At 40.3% G+C, this 21,404-nt stretch overlaps 1 protein-coding gene across 4 annotated transcripts; it reads left to right on the forward strand.

Moving 5' to 3' along the window:
* Positions 1–10,506: 10,506 nt before the first annotated feature.
* Positions 10,507–20,239, forward strand: LOC110899138 (mediator of RNA polymerase II transcription subunit 15a). Of its 4 annotated transcripts, none has more exons than XM_022146017.2 (12): positions 10,507–12,236; positions 12,807–12,957; positions 13,143–13,254; positions 14,245–14,365; positions 14,455–15,594; positions 15,693–15,763; positions 16,088–16,162; positions 16,294–17,529; positions 18,709–19,044; positions 19,409–19,609; positions 19,705–19,793; positions 19,904–20,239. In XM_022146017.2, exons 2-12 carry the CDS (start codon positions 12,833–12,835, stop codon positions 20,109–20,111), a joined length of 3,714 nt encoding a protein of 1,237 aa, XP_022001709.1. In that variant the 5' UTR covers positions 10,507–12,236; positions 12,807–12,832; the 3' UTR covers positions 20,112–20,239. The 4 variants fall into 4 exon arrangements, with proteins under 4 accessions (XP_022001709.1, XP_022001707.1, XP_022001710.1 ...); XM_022146015.2 differs by having other exon boundaries at positions 11,074–11,181; XM_022146018.2 differs by having other exon boundaries at positions 11,081–11,188.
* The last annotated feature ends 1,165 nt before the right edge of the window (positions 20,240–21,404 follow it).

Here is a 21,404-nt window from a genome sequence, read left to right on the forward strand (position 1 = left end):
CTGAAATAAAAATTGATAAATATATATATTTTAATACTATAACGCTTGTGTGATTATTCGTTATTTTGTGAACTAGTTATATTATTTAGGGCAAAATAATGTAACTTAGCAAAATGCCATCACGTTTTATAATTCCGGGAATACTTTTACGAATATATTTTGAGTAAATATTATTTGGACACAAAGAATGAAAATATATTATTTTTGGGAAAAATATATATATTTTGGGAATACACATTTTCGACAAATGTGTTAAATATATTTTTTCTAAGTGGAGTTTAAAAATATATTATTTTCGGAACCACCAAAATACATGTATAAATACCCCCATCCTTGGGAAGGAAATACACATATAAACTACTTGAGAAGTATGAACACGAAATAGTTGCCTGACTATTATTCCGAAATCCTAAAAATAAAACTTAAGTTAAAATAATTATTATTATTTTAACAAGAAGTTATGACTTGGAACAATAACAAAGTAACGTAACTCAAACCCGACATACAAAAGCAAGGCACGACCCGTTCGTCTAATAGACATTAGTACATTGTAGGGGGTCGTATTTGCTGACGAGACCGAAGATTTGAGTACGATACAGGAGACGCACTTCTGTGAGTTCATGTCCCCCTTTTCTCTTAACTGTTTTCAGTTTTTATAACTTCGGGGGTGGAATACATGTTACAATTGTACAGACATTTTTATACATGGTATGGTTAGCTTAAGGAGGGACTTTCATACACCGTTAAATCATGTGAGTGGGTAGGCGGCTACTAAAGGCCATTAATCCTCGTCATAGGACCGAGTGACATGAGTGATAGATCTATTTGGGTGTAGCGAGCCCACACCCATGAGGCCGAGGCGGCCCATAGTGGTGATTGTGTCTTACAGCCGAGGCCCGGTACAAATTTGCTAGGTTTGAGTCTTCCTACATCACTTTACACATATCAATGGCCTTGCAAACCATTGGTGATCTCTTTTTATTCCTTATTGCTACATACCAGGGACTTTTATACATACATCGTTTACAAAGGATTATACATACTCACATACACATGAACTCGCTCAACTTTTTGTTGATTTTTCAAACTACATGTATTTCAGGGAATTGAACGGATCTGGCAGGTGATGCACATTAAGCTGCATATTAAATAAAGATGTCATCCAGGGGTGTAGGGTTTGGGAGGTGTAACCCTTGCCTGGACGGGTCACATGTCTCCAAACCCCGTTTTGTTTAAGGTCTTTTGTTGAGTCTTTTGTGAACTCATTTTAATTTAACAAGTCATGGATGTAACTTGATTTGGGTAGTTGTTTCAAGACAATTATGTTGTGGTATTATAAAACTTAATGAATGGATGAATATCTTGTGTTTTTATTCATATAGCATTGTTATGGTTGTTGCTATGGTATTAAGAAGTCACACCAAAATAATCCACGCTTCTGCAAAAGCCAGAGTGTGACAGTTGCTAAGGTGTCAGGCAACAATCACTGTGTAAACATAACATACAAGCATTCATCGAGTAACACGTATAACATATGATAACGGTCAGCGTATAAAAATGTTTGAGTTGTGTGTCGATTGTGATTGAATAAGTAACGTATGTAACACCCAAAAGTGCGTAAAGCAAAAGGGTTCGAGTATACTCACAAATCGTGCTTAATGAATAAACACAATCTTGGATTGGATTGTAGGGAGCGCTGGAAAGTTAGCCTGATTACAGAACGATAGCATAAGCGATGAACAGTGCATTAAACGGTGTCGCGTGAACTGAGTGACGAAGTGTCATCCGATCGGATGACCTTCCGGACGGATGGCCATTAGGTCGGAGGGTAATCCATTTGGAATGGATGTGTTTGTGTATGATGTGACTTTGAAGTTTTCGTTGTAGCATTTTAATAAAAGAGAAGTATCTCTACCTTTCAGGTCGTCCGGTCGAACGGTCGTCCGGTCGGATGGTCGTTCGCTCGGATGGCGATCCGTTCAAGCGAGAGAATTCAAAGATCTCAATCTCCTAGTAGAATAGTCATTCGATCGGATGGTCATCCGATCGGATGACTATTCGTTGGAAACTGATAATTCTTTGAAGTTTAGCAAAATGTTTAAGTGTTGGAGACCATAAGTCATCCGATCGGATCGTCGTTCGATCGGATGGCAATTGTTCATGTCAACCCGCTAAGTCGGTTATCTCGTCGATAGGAATCAGTTCTCAGACCGACACTTCACTAGAGAATGAGTGGAAGGCCTGAATGAGCTCCGATTCTATCGGTTTTGAGTAGAAAGTTAAGATCATGGAAGAAAAGTGGAAATCAGTTGGGAAAGTGTGTGTAGATGATAGAAGTACAATATCTGAGAAGGAAACTTACAAGAATTGCGAGAAATCGAGAGAAAATAGGCCAAGAGTGTGCTGGTCGAACAAGAGCTGTCACATCACATGAACATTGATGTGACAGGTGCTATTTATAGGTGAGAGGAGAGAAGAGGCGGTGTAATGGTGCGATCGGAGGGCAATCCGATCGGATGGTCATCCGGACGGATGACCATTTGATCGAATAGTCCTTTGATCGGATGGTTCGAGTGAGTTGGATTTCGATGCTTCGTTTCGTGCGTTGAGCGTTGTGATGCGTTTAAGCGAGTGTCGATTAAGCGATACGATATATTTAAATAATAGTTACACAAATAACATAACCAACATACAACAACATAATTAACCTTGCGTTTCCAGTTCGCGATGAGATAGCGTTGCGATAGAGTTGCGATTGCGTTTTCGATTAATCACCACACACATATAACAACATGCACAAGTAACACATAGATAGCACACACACGTAAAACAATATTCAGAACATGCGATTCACGTTGCGATGCGATTGCGATGCGATTAACGTTAAATAGATTAGCGATTAAATTGCGATTATTAGCATTTACTCCACATAATACAACTAAAGTAACATAAATTAGAGTATCGATTACTAAGTCAAAGAGTACAATCAATAATTAAGCAAGTAGTGACAGGTCGTATTTAGTAATCTTTTCTTCCTTTGATTTTGACTTCAAAGATGCGGGTTGTTACACAAGCTGTGTCGCCACCCCTTTCTTAATTGCAAACAGAAGTTAGACGGGCAACAAGGTAGACCCTATGGAAGGGAGATCTACTCTGCGACTAACAGATCTGCTCGTCTTATCAAAGAATGTGGATAAGCATGCTAATTGTCACGATCCGCCTAAATACAAAACTTTTTTCGCAAGTTCCGGAAGATTCCGGAACACTAAAGAGGTGTCTAGGGCTGCCCGGAAGTTTCCGGAATGGCCTACCAGTTGCTGGAACTTCTCGACACCATCGGAACATTCTAGATCAGCTTTGAAGGGGCTAGAATGGGCTGGAAGATCGCTGGAACTTTCAAGGATGATGCAAGGATCATCTAGGTCATTCTAGGCCATGGAATTCTCTAGAATAACCCATAAAAATTAGCCTAGAAATATCCAAGATATTATGTAAGGAAATCTCTAGATAAAGAATTCTCTAGAACTAGCTTAAGACTAGTATAAATAGGTGATGGGGTCTCATTTGGAGATCACCCAACATCTTAGCAAGTTACCACACTTGTACTTGTAAACTCTCCTTTGTAAACATCTTGTAATCAATACTAAGTTGTTTCTTTGTATACACAACTTGCAACCATCACTTGAATCACTCAAAACACGACATCGTTGGGGCACATAGCTTAACTTAGATCAAGTCTAAGTTGCTACACGTGAGTCAGAAGTTTACTCCGTGACAAGTGGTATCAGAGCGGGACGATTCATTCGGGATGGCAACCGAAACAAAAGGCGATGAAAGACGCACCACTAAGAAAGAACGAGAGGCAACATATGACAAGCGCATTTGTGACACCGAGGTCGCGGTCACTGAATTGGGTGCGCAACTCGATCTTGCATTCCAACGAGTACAAGCGTTGGAAACTGATTTCGAAACTTTCAAAGACGACGTCAAGTCTCTCATGGGAGTTTGGCGTCACGAGCTTACGACATTGTTCAAGGAGGAAATGTCGAAGCTACGAAATGAGGTGGAGAATAGTATTCGAGATTGTCACCACAGCTTCTTGGACCTAGAAGCAAAAGTGAAGGAAAATAAACAAGTAGTTGTGCATTCAGCCAACACCGATCTCTTCACTCCTAGGGTGGAGATCCCAAAACCATCTCCGTTCCTTGGCAAAAGAGAAGCACGAGCGGTTGACGACTTCGTATGGGAGATGGAACAATACTTGGGTGGAGTGCAAATCAAGGACGATGCCACCAAAATCAAGACGGCCAGCATATACCTAAAAGACACAGCAGCACTATGGTGGAGACGTCGATACACGGACATCACCAAAGGTACGTGCACTATTAACACTTGGGCTGAATTTGTCCAAGAACTAAAGAAACAATTCTACCCGGTCAATGCCGAGCATGAAGCTAGGAGCAAATTGAGAAAGCTCAAGCATACCGGAACTCTCAAGGACTATGTCAAAGAATTCACAACACTTGTCCTTGAAATCCCTGATCTGTCGGAAAAGGATTCCCTTTTCTACTTCCTCGACGGGTTACAATATTGGGCTAGAACAGAATTAGACCGTCGCAACGTTCAAGATTTAGCTACAGCAATCGCCATAGCTGAAAGCTTGATCGATCTTAAGGAAAAACGTCCAATTAAACCCGTTGTCGAAGAACCTGATGACGACATAGGTGGGGGAGCAAAACCAAGTTACACTCGAAGGACGGAAGGTCCAAAACCCCCAAGATATAACAACAACCAGTCCGCAAGGAGAGGATGCTTCATTTGCGAAGGGTCGCACGATGCACGCGATTGTCCAAAGAAGTCTAAGTTAACAGCCCTCATTAGGACTGAAGATGATGAAGCTGAGGGTAGCGAGGAGGCTCGTCTAGGGGCAATGCAACTTCAAGTCCTCAATGCTTTAAGTTTAACCCAAAGGAAGCCGTTAAAAATGGTTCAGGACCCCTCAAGAAAAGCCAAGGTTAGTCATTCAAATGGAGAGCCAAAAGGTCTTCGGTTCGTAACTCTTGAGATTAACGGAGAACAAGCAAAAGCCTTAATCGATACCGGAGCCAGTCACAATTTTATTACCCGGGACGAGGCCAAAAGACTTGGTTTGCGGATCACTTCCAAAGAAGGACTAATGATGAAGGCTGTTGGCGGGGAACCTAAGTCAATCGAAGGCGTAACCTATGACGCCAAAGCCAAGATCGGGACATGGAAGGGCAAAATTACTTTCTCAGTCGTTCCCATGGACGACTACAAAATTGTGCTCGGGTTGGCTTTTTTCAATAGGTCCAACGCCATCCCCGATGCATTCCTCAACACCTTGTACCTCATCAAGGACAAGGAGGTTCACACGGCACCCATGGAGACGGATACAAGGCACCGAGGCAAAACCTTATCCGCCATGCAGATCGTGAGAACAAAGAAAAGACCACGTAAGCGACACGACGAGGGCGTCGTGAATTTAGGTGGGGGAGAATGTCACGATCCGCCTAAATACAAAACTTTTTTCGCAAGTTCCGGAAGATTCCGGAACACTAAAGAGGTGTCTAGGGCTGCCCGGAAGTTTCCGGAATGGCCTACCAGTTGCTGGAACTTCTCGACACCATCGGAACATTCTAGATCAGCTTTGAAGGGGCTAGAATGGGCTGGAAGATCGCTGGAACTTTCAAGGATGATGCAAGGATCATCTAGGTCATTCTAGGCCATGGAATTCTCTAGAATAACCCATAAAAATTAGCCTAGAAATATCCAAGATATTATGTAAGGAAATCTCTAGATAAAGAATTCTCTAGAACTAGCTTAAGACTAGTATAAATAGGTGATGGGGTCTCATTTGGAGATCACCCAACATCTTAGCAAGTTACCACACTTGTACTTGTAAACTCTCCTTTGTAAACATCTTGTAATCAATACTAAGTTGTTTCTTTGTATACACAACTTGCAACCATCACTTGAATCACTCAAAACACGACATCGTTGGGGCACATAGCTTAACTTAGATCAAGTCTAAGTTGCTACACGTGAGTCAGAAGTTTACTCCGTGACAAGTGGTATCAGAGCGGGACGATTCATTCGGGATGGCAACCGAAACAAAAGGCGATGAAAGACGCACCACTAAGAAAGAACGAGAGGCAACATATGACAAGCGCATTTGTGACACCGAGGTCGCGGTCACTGAATTGGGTGCGCAACTCGATCTTGCATTCCAACGAGTACAAGCGTTGGAAACTGATTTCGAAACTTTCAAAGACGACGTCAAGTCTCTCATGGGAGTTTGGCGTCACGAGCTTACGACATTGTTCAAGGAGGAAATGTCGAAGCTACGAAATGAGGTGGAGAATAGTATTCGAGATTGTCACCACAGCTTCTTGGACCTAGAAGCAAAAGTGAAGGAAAATAAACAAGTAGTTGTGCATTCAGCCAACACCGATCTCTTCACTCCTAGGGTGGAGATCCCAAAACCATCTCCGTTCCTTGGCAAAAGAGAAGCACGAGCGGTTGACGACTTCGTATGGGAGATGGAACAATACTTGGGTGGAGTGCAAATCAAGGACGATGCCACCAAAATCAAGACGGCCAGCATATACCTAAAAGACACAGCAGCACTATGGTGGAGACGTCGATACACGGACATCACCAAAGGTACGTGCACTATTAACACTTGGGCTGAATTTGTCCAAGAACTAAAGAAACAATTCTACCCGGTCAATGCCGAGCATGAAGCTAGGAGCAAATTGAGAAAGCTCAAGCATACCGGAACTCTCAAGGACTATGTCAAAGAATTCACAACACTTGTCCTTGAAATCCCTGATCTGTCGGAAAAGGATTCCCTTTTCTACTTCCTCGACGGGTTACAATATTGGGCTAGAACAGAATTAGACCGTCGCAACGTTCAAGATTTAGCTACAGCAATCGCCATAGCTGAAAGCTTGATCGATCTTAAGGAAAAACGTCCAATTAAACCCGTTGTCGAAGAACCTGATGACGACATAGGTGGGGGAGCAAAACCAAGTTACACTCGAAGGACGGAAGGTCCAAAACCCCCAAGATATAACAACAACCAGTCCGCAAGGAGAGGATGCTTCATTTGCGAAGGGTCGCACGATGCACGCGATTGTCCAAAGAAGTCTAAGTTAACAGCCCTCATTAGGACTGAAGATGATGAAGCTGAGGGTAGCGAGGAGGCTCGTCTAGGGGCAATGCAACTTCAAGTCCTCAATGCTTTAAGTTTAACCCAAAGGAAGCCGTTAAAAATGGTTCAGGACCCCTCAAGAAAAGCCAAGGTTAGTCATTCAAATGGAGAGCCAAAAGGTCTTCGGTTCGTAACTCTTGAGATTAACGGAGAACAAGCAAAAGCCTTAATCGATACCGGAGCCAGTCACAATTTTATTACCCGGGACGAGGCCAAAAGACTTGGTTTGCGGATCACTTCCAAAGAAGGACTAATGATGAAGGCTGTTGGCGGGGAACCTAAGTCAATCGAAGGCGTAACCTATGACGCCAAAGCCAAGATCGGGACATGGAAGGGCAAAATTACTTTCTCAGTCGTTCCCATGGACGACTACAAAATTGTGCTCGGGTTGGCTTTTTTCAATAGGTCCAACGCCATCCCCGATGCATTCCTCAACACCTTGTACCTCATCAAGGACAAGGAGGTTCACACGGCACCCATGGAGACGGATACAAGGCACCGAGGCAAAACCTTATCCGCCATGCAGATCGTGAGAACAAAGAAAAGACCACGTAAGCGACACGACGAGGGCGTCGTGAATTTAGGTGGGGGAGAATGTCACGATCCGCCTAAATACAAAACTTTTTTCGCAAGTTCCGGAAGATTCCGGAACACTAAAGAGGTGTCTAGGGCTGCCCGGAAGTTTCCGGAATGGCCTACCAGTTGCTGGAACTTCTCGACACCATCGGAACATTCTAGATCAGCTTTGAAGGGGCTAGAATGGGCTGGAAGATCGCTGGAACTTTCAAGGATGATGCAAGGATCATCTAGGTCATTCTAGGCCATGGAATTCTCTAGAATAACCCATAAAAATTAGCCTAGAAATATCCAAGATATTATGTAAGGAAATCTCTAGATAAAGAATTCTCTAGAACTAGCTTAAGACTAGTATAAATAGGTGATGGGGTCTCATTTGGAGATCACCCAACATCTTAGCAAGTTACCACACTTGTACTTGTAAACTCTCCTTTGTAAACATCTTGTAATCAATACTAAGTTGTTTCTTTGTATACACAACTTGCAACCATCACTTGAATCACTCAAAACACGACATCGTTGGGGCACATAGCTTAACTTAGATCAAGTCTAAGTTGCTACACGTGAGTCAGAAGTTTACTCCGTGACAAGTGGTATCAGAGCGGGACGATTCATTCGGGATGGCAACCGAAACAAAAGGCGATGAAAGACGCACCACTAAGAAAGAACGAGAGGCAACATATGACAAGCGCATTTGTGACACCGAGGTCGCGGTCACTGAATTGGGTGCGCAACTCGATCTTGCATTCCAACGAGTACAAGCGTTGGAAACTGATTTCGAAACTTTCAAAGACGACGTCAAGTCTCTCATGGGAGTTTGGCGTCACGAGCTTACGACATTGTTCAAGGAGGAAATGTCGAAGCTACGAAATGAGGTGGAGAATAGTATTCGAGATTGTCACCACAGCTTCTTGGACCTAGAAGCAAAAGTGAAGGAAAATAAACAAGTAGTTGTGCATTCAGCCAACACCGATCTCTTCACTCCTAGGGTGGAGATCCCAAAACCATCTCCGTTCCTTGGCAAAAGAGAAGCACGAGCGGTTGACGACTTCGTATGGGAGATGGAACAATACTTGGGTGGAGTGCAAATCAAGGACGATGCCACCAAAATCAAGACGGCCAGCATATACCTAAAAGACACAGCAGCACTATGGTGGAGACGTCGATACACGGACATCACCAAAGGTACGTGCACTATTAACACTTGGGCTGAATTTGTCCAAGAACTAAAGAAACAATTCTACCCGGTCAATGCCGAGCATGAAGCTAGGAGCAAATTGAGAAAGCTCAAGCATACCGGAACTCTCAAGGACTATGTCAAAGAATTCACAACACTTGTCCTTGAAATCCCTGATCTGTCGGAAAAGGATTCCCTTTTCTACTTCCTCGACGGGTTACAATATTGGGCTAGAACAGAATTAGACCGTCGCAACGTTCAAGATTTAGCTACAGCAATCGCCATAGCTGAAAGCTTGATCGATCTTAAGGAAAAACGTCCAATTAAACCCGTTGTCGAAGAACCTGATGACGACATAGGTGGGGGAGCAAAACCAAGTTACACTCGAAGGACGGAAGGTCCAAAACCCCCAAGATATAACAACAACCAGTCCGCAAGGAGAGGATGCTTCATTTGCGAAGGGTCGCACGATGCACGCGATTGTCCAAAGAAGTCTAAGTTAACAGCCCTCATTAGGACTGAAGATGATGAAGCTGAGGGTAGCGAGGAGGCTCGTCTAGGGGCAATGCAACTTCAAGTCCTCAATGCTTTAAGTTTAACCCAAAGGAAGCCGTTAAAAATGGTTCAGGACCCCTCAAGAAAAGCCAAGGTTAGTCATTCAAATGGAGAGCCAAAAGGTCTTCGGTTCGTAACTCTTGAGATTAACGGAGAACAAGCAAAAGCCTTAATCGATACCGGAGCCAGTCACAATTTTATTACCCGGGACGAGGCCAAAAGACTTGGTTTGCGGATCACTTCCAAAGAAGGACTAATGATGAAGGCTGTTGGCGGGGAACCTAAGTCAATCGAAGGCGTAACCTATGACGCCAAAGCCAAGATCGGGACATGGAAGGGCAAAATTACTTTCTCAGTCGTTCCCATGGATGACTACAAAATTGTGCTCGGGTTGGCTTTTTTCAATAGGTCCAACGCCATCCCCGATGCATTCCTCAACACCTTGTACCTCATCAAGGACAAGGAGGTTCACACGGCACCCATGGAGACGGATACAAGGCACCGAGGCAAAACCTTATCCGCCATGCAGATCGTGAGAACAAAGAAAAGACCACGTAAGCGACACGACGAGGGCGTCGTGAATTTAGGTGGGGGAGAATGTCACGATCCGCCTAAATACAAAACTTTTTTCGCAAGTTCCGGAAGATTCCGGAACACTAAAGAGGTGTCTAGGGCTGCCCGGAAGTTTCCGGAATGGCCTACCAGTTGCTGGAACTTCTCGACACCATCGGAACATTCTAGATCAGCTTTGAAGGGGCTAGAATAGGCTGGAAGATCGCTGGAACTTTCAAGGATGATGCAAGGATCATCTAGGTCATTCTAGGCCATGGAATTCTCTAGAATAACCCATAAAAATTAGCCTAGAAATATCCAAGATATTATGTAAGGAAATCTCTAGATAAAGAATTCTCTAGAACTAGCTTAAGACTAGTATAAATAGGTGATGGGGTCTCATTTGGAGATCACCCAACATCTTAGCAAGTTACCACACTTGTACTTGTAAACTCTCCTTTGTAAACATCTTGTAATCAATACTAAGTTGTTTCTTTGTATACACAACTTGCAACCATCACTTGAATCACTCAAAACACGACATCGTTGGGGCACATAGCTTAACTTAGATCAAGTCTAAGTTGCTACACGTGAGTCAGAAGTTTACTCCGTGACATAATGCTTGCGCATAGAACCAACATGTCTTTGTCTATGTCCAACGGGTTATCCACAGCAATTGTTCAACCCATGGTTTATAATCATTATTATTTTTGAATGGCTAGATCACCTGGTTAGGCCTTTGGCCTTTGATCACCTAGGTCTCGAGTAGGAATCCCGCGGTTTGCATATTATTGCCAGTTTGAACCGGTGCCACAGTTCACCCCCCGTAAGATTCGACCCTAAGACCTACCGGACATAAACCAGTGGGTAAACCTTTCCACCTCCCAATCCAATTGTTTTATGGATTATTGGCATTATTTTTGAATTACTAAAAATTTAGATTTGTTAGGTTGACTAATGACTATAATAATTATATATAGTGCTTCGTTTGTATGCATTGTTAAGTAATCTCAAAATCCCAATTTCTGTCTTCCAACCGATTCCGATCGCCGTCTCGTCAAATTTCCGATCACCGTTCATATCTCCGGTCTCCGGTAACTCTACTTAACTCCGAGCATCCGATCACACACACAATCCGGTTCAATTCCGTACACTCGATCGTTTACTTTTAAATGCTTGTAGTTTTAATTTCAGATAGAAACGGAGAATAACGATTACCGAAACCCTAGCTCCGAGAATTAGACATCTGTGTCGTATATAGGCTTTTGTTGATCACTTTTATGCACGATTATAAGTTTATAACTGTGTTAATCTGTTAAATCGTGTTATTGTTGATTGAAAAGTTGAGTTGATTTTTATGTTAAATTGATGCTGATTTGATTTTAGGTTACTAGTTATGTATGGAATGTTTATCTACATTAGTTATCATGAATATCGATTTCGAAGTTCAAAGTGTAGGATTCGAGGAGCAACTTGAATTGGAAGTGGATGTGTTACCTGGCTTTTGTGTTTGATATATTTGGAAAGTACTTATTTGTGGCTTACACAGACATAGATCCATGATATGTTTGATCATTTATGTAGTAAAACTGTGGCAAAGCCTTACTTCTGTAAGGATAGAGAGGCTGCTTTGAAGCAATAAGAAAGTTAACAAGTACAAAAGTACGATAACCACAGTTGTAAAAAAGTATCGTTAAGAGTGTGACTTCCAGCCACTGGATTGATTTACGGGATGATAGTTGCTTCAGAGTTAAGAGGAGGATGAATGTGATTGGATGAAAGCATTTGTTACAATGAACCATCTTATAGTTGTAATGGAAAACTACCTCTTAATCATAGCCCTTTAAGGTTATGGTTATTAAAATCCAAAATAAAAATATAGGAAGGAGAATATTCATGAAACTCATGATAAAGAAGATGATAGTTAGAGAAGGTGGGACCAGTATACATGAATTAGATTGGTAGGAGATGAGAGAAAAAAACCTCATCGTAACCTTAATTACTTCGAAAGCCTGAATTAGAATATTGCATTTTGTGTTGCTATATGGTTAAGATGTCCAAGTATTTGTGTTTCATATCTTTTTTCTGGTGTTGGAACTTGGAAGCATTGGAATACTTGAAACTTGAACTCAAGATGATAAAGTGAGTGGTTGCTATCTGGATACTTACTTTTTGTACATCTCAAATCAAAATTGTAACTCTTTTCTTCGAGCAGTTTCTATGTACACAAATAAGTCATATGCTGTGACAGTAACATGGCATTTATACAACTTTTTTTTGGCGTTCCTTAAACTTAAACAGGTTCATGCTTCATATGATAAGCCAAATAGTCAGGCATTAGTTAGTACATTTGAAACATCAAACATCCATGTAATTTTGTCTGCTAAGGTTAAGTGTATGTTCACTTGTCTATTATGATGACTAATATGTTTTAAACACAACTTATTTTGCTTGCTCAAACGCAAATTTTGACCAATTTGTGCACCCTAGTCCCTTTGTATCTTCATTGCACTGATTTTTCAATTTAATAAATAATAGTTTTATGCAAGTAAATAAGCCGCAGTAATAGGTTTCAATGCCTTCTAGTAATGGAACGACTGATTGACTGCATGTGTTAACACTGTGTATCAGTAAATTGTACTTGTGCAAAGAAGGAACATTCATCTTTACTAAATTATTTCTTATTGTTAATTTTTTTGGCTGTCGTATTAGGATTGCAATCGATCATTGAATAGAAGATGGATTCGAATAATTGGAGGCCTACTCAAGGTGCAAGTAGCGGTGTTGTTGACCCCTCCATGGAATCTGGTGATTGGAGGGCTCAGCTGCAAGCAGATTCACGACAAAGGATCGTGAACAAGATGTGTGTACTTGCTATATTCTTATACTTACAAGAATTTTATTATGCTGATTGCTGACCTCCTTGAGTGTCAATTGCTTGATGCGACTGTTTCTCTGCATTCTTTTAATTTGTAAAAAGATGTGTACAAGCTGAACTTATTGCTAATATATACATCATTTTGGCTGACACAAGTTGATCATGTGTAGAATGGATACCTTGAAGAGGCATCTTCCATTCTCTGGGAATGAGGGACTACAGGAACTTAAGAAAATAGCTGTGAGGTTTGAAGAGAAGATTTATACCGCGGCCACAAGCCAGGTTTGCCGTCTTCTTTATGCTATGTGTGTGTGTATAATGTATTATATATATATATATAGAAAAAGTATATCGTACATTATGGCTTAACGTACTTCACGTACAACAACGTGCGTGATTTGTTCTATAACATGCGTGATTAATGTTTTCAATATGCGTAATTATTGTGTTTCAACATGCGTGATTTTGGATTTTTGAGTTATAACGTGCGTGATTTTAAAATGAACGTGCGTAATTACCTGTCGTACGTGAAGTACGTTAAGCCGTAATGTACGTTAACCTTCCTCTATATATATATATATATACATATAAATAGGATCTCTAGGGTTATTGTTTAGTTAGTTTTGATTGAATTTTAATAGAAAAGAACGTTGTTCTTGAACCTTTGGTTCGTTTATCGTCTTTGATTAATCATTACGCTTTTGAGCCATTTGATCGCACGCGAAACTGCATCACCACCACTAGCGACCACCAACACGGAGTCGATCTAGGACCCGCGAGTTGCGACGAACCTGTCAAACAGGAAAAAATAGACTTAAAAAATAGACGTAAATATGTTGAACCACACATGCACGTTGCGCCGTGTTAACTCGCAAAATTTTGGGCGAAACATAAAAACGTTGAACCACACACGCACGTTGTGCCGTGTTAACTTGCAAAGTTTAGAACGATACGAAAATGTGCGAAAGATGAAAAGTACAGGGGACCAAAGTTGAAAGTAAAAAAGTTGTGAGGATGAATTGCAAATAATGAAAAGTTTTCGGTTAAATTAGAAAAACAAATTTTGTGCATTAAAATTGCAAAAGATGAAAAGATTTTGGGCCAAAAGTAAAAAAATCATTTTTTTTTCCAAATCCTCCAAAGCTTGAGGTATAACTTCATCATGCATAAAAGTGTTGCTAATTAATATATTTGTATAACTGATGTCATTTTTTTTCTCCATACCATAAGGTATTGTGGGGCCTAAAAATCATATAATTTACTGGTTTGCAGTCTGATTATCTGCGAAAGATATCTTTGAAGATGTTGACCATGGAAAATAGATCACAGAATTCCATGCCAGACGCCATGCAGTCAAGCTCTGCCGCTAATAGTGTAAACCCATCAGATCTAGGTACTTCATAACACGCTATCATTCATTGTTATGCCACAAGATTTACAAATATGATTTTGTTAGGAATAAGTTTATTTCCAAATGCATAGGTTCTCAAGTGATGCAGCAAGGACAGCAACTTCCTATTTCCGCACCATCTAATAATATTCAATCAGGACAACAAATGATGTCTCAGAGCATGCATAGTAATATTGTTTCAGCTGGAATGCAATCTGCATTGCCACCTGGCAGCGGTTTACAGCAATCCACCATGGGAAACGTTGCTGGTCAGAATTCGAACTTGCAGAACATACAAAACATGTCTGGTGTTCAACAAAATGCTGTCGGGAATACAATGGGTCCCGGTAATTTTGCAAATCAACGGCAGCAGATACAAGGACGACAACAACTTGCTCCCCAACAGCAACAGCAACAGCAACAGCAGCAGCAACAACAAACGCAAAATTATCTTTATCAGCAGAAGTTGCATCAAATGGCAAAGCAGACACTCCAGCAGCCTTTGCAATCACAAATGCAATCGCACATTCCGCAACAGAATCTGTTACAGCCAGGTCATCAACAATCTGTTATGCAACCGGCAATGGTGCCGACATCTTCTCTCTCTTCAGTTGTACAAAATCAACAGCCTGGTGTACCACAGTCGTCACAACCTTTAATGAATCATCAGCAATCGGTTTTAAGACAACGGCAGCAACAAGTACAACCAACACAGCAGAATCCAATGGGGCAACAGGCAAATGCTACAAACTTGCAACAAAACCAGCTCATAGGGCAACAGAATAACTACTCTGACATGCAGCAACAGCAGAGGTTGATGGGTCAGCAAAATAAGCTTTCGAGTGTACAGCAGCCACAACAGTTAATTGGTCAACATAACAATCTTTCTAGCATGCAACAACAACAATCTGGTAACTCCAACATGCAGACCAATCAACATTCAGTGCAACAAATGCTACAATCTAGTATGCCAATGCAGCAACAGAATCATCAGAATTCAGCAACTTTGTTGCCGACACAAGTTCAACAACCACTAACACAGTTACAGCAGCCGGTGATGCCACATATGCAGTCTCAGCAGCAGCAGGTGGGTATGCAACAACAGCCGAATCTGCTGCAACGCGATATGCAACAAAGGCTTCCAACTTCAGGTGTTTTTCAGCAGCAAAATGTGATTGATCAGCAGAAACAGCTATTTCAGCAACAGAGAGCTATGCCAGAGGCATCATCAAGTAGGGTTATTAACTTATTATATGTTTGTTTATTTTTTAATATTATTATTTTATATTTAATAATGAACTAACACATGCAGCTTCTAACTCTTTTGTAGCATCACTAGATTCGACAGCTCAGACAGGCAATTCAAATGGTGGAGATTGGCAAGAGGAAGTGTATCAAAAGGTGCTGTGTATTACATTTCTACAAAATCATCATTATTGTTTTAACGAAGTTTAGTTTTTAACTTTTGCTTATTTCGCATTGGTTTCAATTATCAAGTATCTGAGCAAAAAAGTTGTAACCAATTTTAAATTGTTAATCAAATGTCAAGAGCATAGACGTTGTTTTTGCTTGTAATCGTTTTAGTGTTGTCGTTCTCTTTTTTATACAAGGTTTTTGCAGTTAATATTGTTCTATTTTGAATAGCATTGATATTATAGATAAGCAACTAAATGTGAATCATGTATTTTTTAAAACATTTTTTATGACTTTTTCTTCTTATTGCAGATTAAAGCTATGAAGGACCTGTATCTATTAGATTTGAATGACATGCACCAGAAAATTATTGGCAAATTGCAGCAGGTAAGTTAGTAGGTCTTATCAAAATTCAAAATCCCTTTTTAGATTAAAAAAAACACTTATAATCATTTCAAAAGCATACTGCCAAAGGCAAACTTCACCTATCTTAGTTTAATGAACTTTTCTCTGTGCAGTACGATTCTCTTCCTCAGCAACCAAAAAATGAGCAACTTGAGAAGCTGAAAGTGTTTAAAAATATGTTGGAGCGTTACATGCAATTCTTACAAATCCCTAAGAATAGCATATTGCCTAATTATAAAGACAAGCTGGGTACTTATGAGAAGCAGATTATTCAGGTCATCAACTCAAATAGGCGGAAACCTGTGGGCCCACAGCAGCAAGCACAAGCACTTCCGCCAGCACACATGCAATCTATGCAGCAATCACAACAAACACATTCTCAATTGACACAAGTGCAATCACAAGAAACTCAGATGAATCTACAGGGTGGTTCTATGGCAGCAATGCAACCAAATAATATGGGAAATCTGCAGCAAAGTAATGTGCCTTCTCTGTCAGGCGGTTCGAATGTTCAACAGAACATGATGAACCCCATACAGCCCGGTTCAAATCTTGACCCGGGTCAAAATAGCAGTATGAACTCTTTACAGCCGATCTCTAGTGGGCCCCAACAAGTAAACATAAACCCAATGTCACTACAGGCTAACACAAATATGCTTCAGCATCAGCATATTAAACAAGAACAACTGCTTCAAAGCCAGCAACTGAAACAGTTTCAACAGCGCCAAATGCAGCAACAGTTTCTGCAGAAACAGCAATTCATGCAACAGCAGCAACAACAGCAGTTTCACCAACAAGCAAAGCAGCAGCAACCAAACGGACAGATGCAAGGAAACCAGTTATCTCAGCTTCATCAGATGAACGATGGCAGTGACGTAAAACTTAGACAGCAGATAAACGTGAAAGCAGGTGCATTTCAGCAGCATCATGCCCAACGTTCTGCTTATCACCAACAGTTGAAACCAGGTGCTCCGTTTTCTCCTCAACTCCTCTCGTCTGCTTCTCCACAGATGTCACAGCATGCATCTCCTCAGATTGACCAGTCAAACATGCTCAAATCTGCCAGCTCACCATTTACTGTACCTTCTCCTTCAACCTCCTCTGCATCTCCTATCCCAGGGGAGTTAATAAATGGTGTTCCGTCATTATCCAACGTCGGAAATATTGGACATCAACAACCGTCTTCAGCAGTCTTACCTACTCAATCTCTTGCTATTGGTACACCTGGAATATCTGCATCCCCTTTACTTGCAGAGTTCACCAGTCCAGATGGAAACCATGGTGCCGTTGCATCAATTGGATCTGGAAAACCTGTTGCAGAACAGCCTCTAGAGCGCCTACTCAAAGTGGTTAGTTTAGAAATTGCACATGCTCATATGATAATATACACCCTAGTAGATGTGGTAAGTTGGGCAGGTTGGCACTGGTTAATGACTTAAAACAATCCCTGGGTTAAACGGGATAATTTTTCATACAGAACAAATGGGTTGTGACCGATTTCTAGTCCAATTTCTAAATGTTATACAAATAGCAAGATATCACCCAACTGTAACCAAGTTTATCACTATTTCATTTAGGTCACTCAAGGTTTGTATTGTTCCATTGTTTTGTAAAAGTTTTCATGCCTGGTTTAACTGAGTGATCTACATGACATATTTATGAAAACTAGTGGGTTACCACCCGCGCTCTCCAGCGGGTTCGAAATGTAGATAAAAATAAACAAATCGCGGTAGTTAAAGTTGTTTGATGTTTTAGATAAGGGGCTTAAAATTGTCATTACTCATTAGTAAAGTTGAGTGGCTAAACATGTCATAATTAAAGTTGAGGGACTAAAGTTGTTTTAGTTAAGGGGCTAAAGTTGTTTGATGTAGTTAAGGGGCTAAACATGTCATTATAAAGTTGAGGGGCTAAAGTTTTAGTTAAGGGGCTAAACTTGTCATTACTAAAGTTGAAAGGCCAAAGTTGGTTAATGCCAAAGTTGAGGGGCCAAAGTTGGTTGATGTGACAAAATAGCATATTTCTAGTACATATAATATAATTTATTACTGTATAGTGACTTCTTTTTTCAAGTTTAACTTGAAGTAGCTGGTTTCCAGTAAAAATCTAAAAATAAAATACTAAATTGTAACTAAGTTACATAATTGTGATTTATGTCACATTGTCACTCAATCAATCTACCTATTTATGAAAAGGTTGATAGTGGAACAATACTAAACTTTAGTGACCTACATGAAACGGTTATGAAACTTTGTTATATTAAGTGACTTTCACACTTTATAAACAATTAACGAGTTACTTATGATTAGAAGAATAGTATTATTACAATAATTATTAGATATACCTTTTAATTAAAAGATTTAAAACGTAGTATGTACGTTAAGCTATAATTTCTTGTTTGACACGTTTAAGATGAAACATAACCCAAATGAGTTGAAATTGCCACCTAGACTCTTAGGGGGTGTGTTTAAGATACTTCTTTCATAATGTAAAACTCTCGGACTAACATATTTTAATTCATTTCTTTATAGGTAAAATCAATGTCACCAAAAGCATTGAGTGCTTCAGTTGGAGACATTGGCTCCGTTGTGAGTATGATTGATAGGATTGCGGGGTCCGCACCTGGTAACGGGTCGAGAGCTGCAGTTGGTGAGGATTTGGTTGCCATGACAAAATGTCGTCTTCAGGCAAGAAATTTTGTCACTCAAGATGGAGCAAATGGCACGCGGAAAATGAAACGGTTTACAAGTGCAATGCCGTTAAATGTCGCATCATCTGCTGGCAGTGTGAATGATAGTTTTAAGCATTCTGAGACTTCTGAACTGGATTCAACTGCATCTTCTTCCAACAAAAGGCCCCGGATCGAGGTACTATGTTTTGGGATAAAAGCTTACTGAAAATATTAATATGACAAAAATGCCCCTGATTTAAAATAGTTGTTTTGTCTCTTTTGGAAGTATGTGACAAACAAGTGTTGTAATTATTGTATTTCTTTAACTTCGAAATAATTAATAAGGCCTGGTTTTACAAGCAATTTTGACCTATAAGATGTTGATACCTCACTAGTGGTATAAGTATCCTTTAATTTTTAAGGGCGTTTTTGTCATCCAGACGGTCTTCAGTCAGATATGGCATAAACGAAACCCACATTTTCCTTTCCTTTAATTTTCTATAAGATAAATTGGAAGCTTGAAATTAAGTTTTTTTTTGTCATTGTGTCTTGTGTTACAGTCTAATCATGCCCTGTTGGAAGAAATAAAGGAGATAAACCGGGGGCTCATTGATACTGTGGTATCTATTAGTGAGGAGGATGTTGATCCGGCTGCAGCCTCTTCAGTTTCAGACGGTGGAGATGGAACCGTGATTACATGCTCCTTCAGTGCTGTAGCTCTTGGTCCAAACTTGAAGTCACAGTATGCTTCTGCCCAAATGGTGCGTAAATTCATCATACATATGTTATGTTGGTTATATGTTATACCCTTCTCATGTTCCCCTGGCTTATATATATTATTTTATTTACTGTGCAGTCGCCTATACAACCATTAAGATTGCTTGTTCCTGCAAATTACCCAAGTTGTTCCCCAATACTCTTGGACAAGTTTCCGGCCGAAGTCAGGTGAGGAGTCATGTTTGTTTGACCTTTTAACGTCATTCATGGTATTACTTTTGCTACAATAGTAAAGGGTATTTTAGTCTTTTGACATGCTTGGTTTGCTTATATTACAGCAAGGAGTTTGAGGATATATCAACGAAAACCAAATCAAGATTTAGTATTTCTCTGAGAAGTCTTTCACAACCTATGTCACTTAAAGACATTGCAAGGACTTGGGATGCTTGTGCTGCGGCTGTTATGTCGGATTACGCTCAGCAAAGAGGTGGTGGTACCTTCAGCTCCAAATATGGTACCTGGGAGAACTGCTTAAGTGCTGCTTAATGTTGTCATCTTACATATGTTGTTATAATTCTTGTATACCCTTGCAACAAGTATAGTTGTTATTTGAACAATAACTTATATAAACTTTTACATCCAAATGTCAAGTAGAAGCTTGATTTGTGGAGGCATTTGCGCATCTATGAATTTCTGTAGTGGAATAACTAAAAAGTACAATAACTGCTACCACGTCACTGCCATGTAGGCAATGACAATAACTAGTGTAGTAGTTTAACAAAAAATAAAATAAAAAAGATGTGATTGGCTTGTGTGTAGTGGATTGGATGCCATTCCTTGCTCCCTTGATGCCCGTTATTCCTTTGGTGATGGACTTAATTGGCACCCTCCAATAACTGGCCAATGGTGTTTAACTATATTACACATGGTCTTATATAATGATAGTTTATTCGGCAAGGGGAGGGTAACACTAAAAAGTAGGGAACCGACTCAAACGAACGCCGATTAGACTCAATCCATCATCATCTGAAAGAATTTGTTTTGCTAATCTTTGAGGTACTTACTATAGAAATCAGCGATGGAATGAGGCGTGGTGATATAACATACATATAGATAAAATCAACAATAGTCGATAAGTAAATTGACTAATGGAATACAACAATACAAACACGAAGCAATTATAGTAAAATTTTAGGTTTTTTTTTTTTTGAAAATTAAACTTCATAAAAACAAACCTCCGACCCAAACAGACGAAGACCAACAAACAAACGCCCTCGACCCAGACGTGCAAAGGACCAATTACAACATATACATGGGTTATTTGCACCACTCCTTCCAACTTAAATATCTACATGATGATCTATAATTCAACCACTCAAAACCTCTCGATTTAATCTCTATCAATAAATCTTGTGTGCTTCTCCTGGTCTGCTTGAAAACCAAATCATTGATGCTTTTCCACATACACCAACATGAGATAATGACCAGCCCACTCATGATCTTCTTCGCCTTTCCCCTCCTTAAAAGAATTTTGAATTCGAAAGCGTATATCGGAGGAATTTTGCACCAAACACTGATAGCCGTTCACACCCTAATAGCACCAGACAAGACAAGCTGTGAACAAATGATCCACAGATTCCTCATACTCGTCGCAGAAATGACACATACTGATGAAATCTCCACGTTCCTTCTTCTCAAGTTTACTCTGGTTGCGAGCCTATCCAAATTACCTCTGGAAGCCATGATATTACATTTAATAGGAACCCATTTGCACCACTTGAAATTTGGAAGGTTGCTGTTACCCCTATCAGAGATTTAAGTCTTTTTAACTGAATTCAC

The sequence above is a fragment of the Helianthus annuus genome, chromosome 13, assembly GCF_002127325.2.
Source record: "Helianthus annuus cultivar XRQ/B chromosome 13, HanXRQr2.0-SUNRISE, whole genome shotgun sequence".
Lineage (NCBI taxonomy): Eukaryota > Viridiplantae > Streptophyta > Magnoliopsida > Asterales > Asteraceae > Helianthus > Helianthus annuus.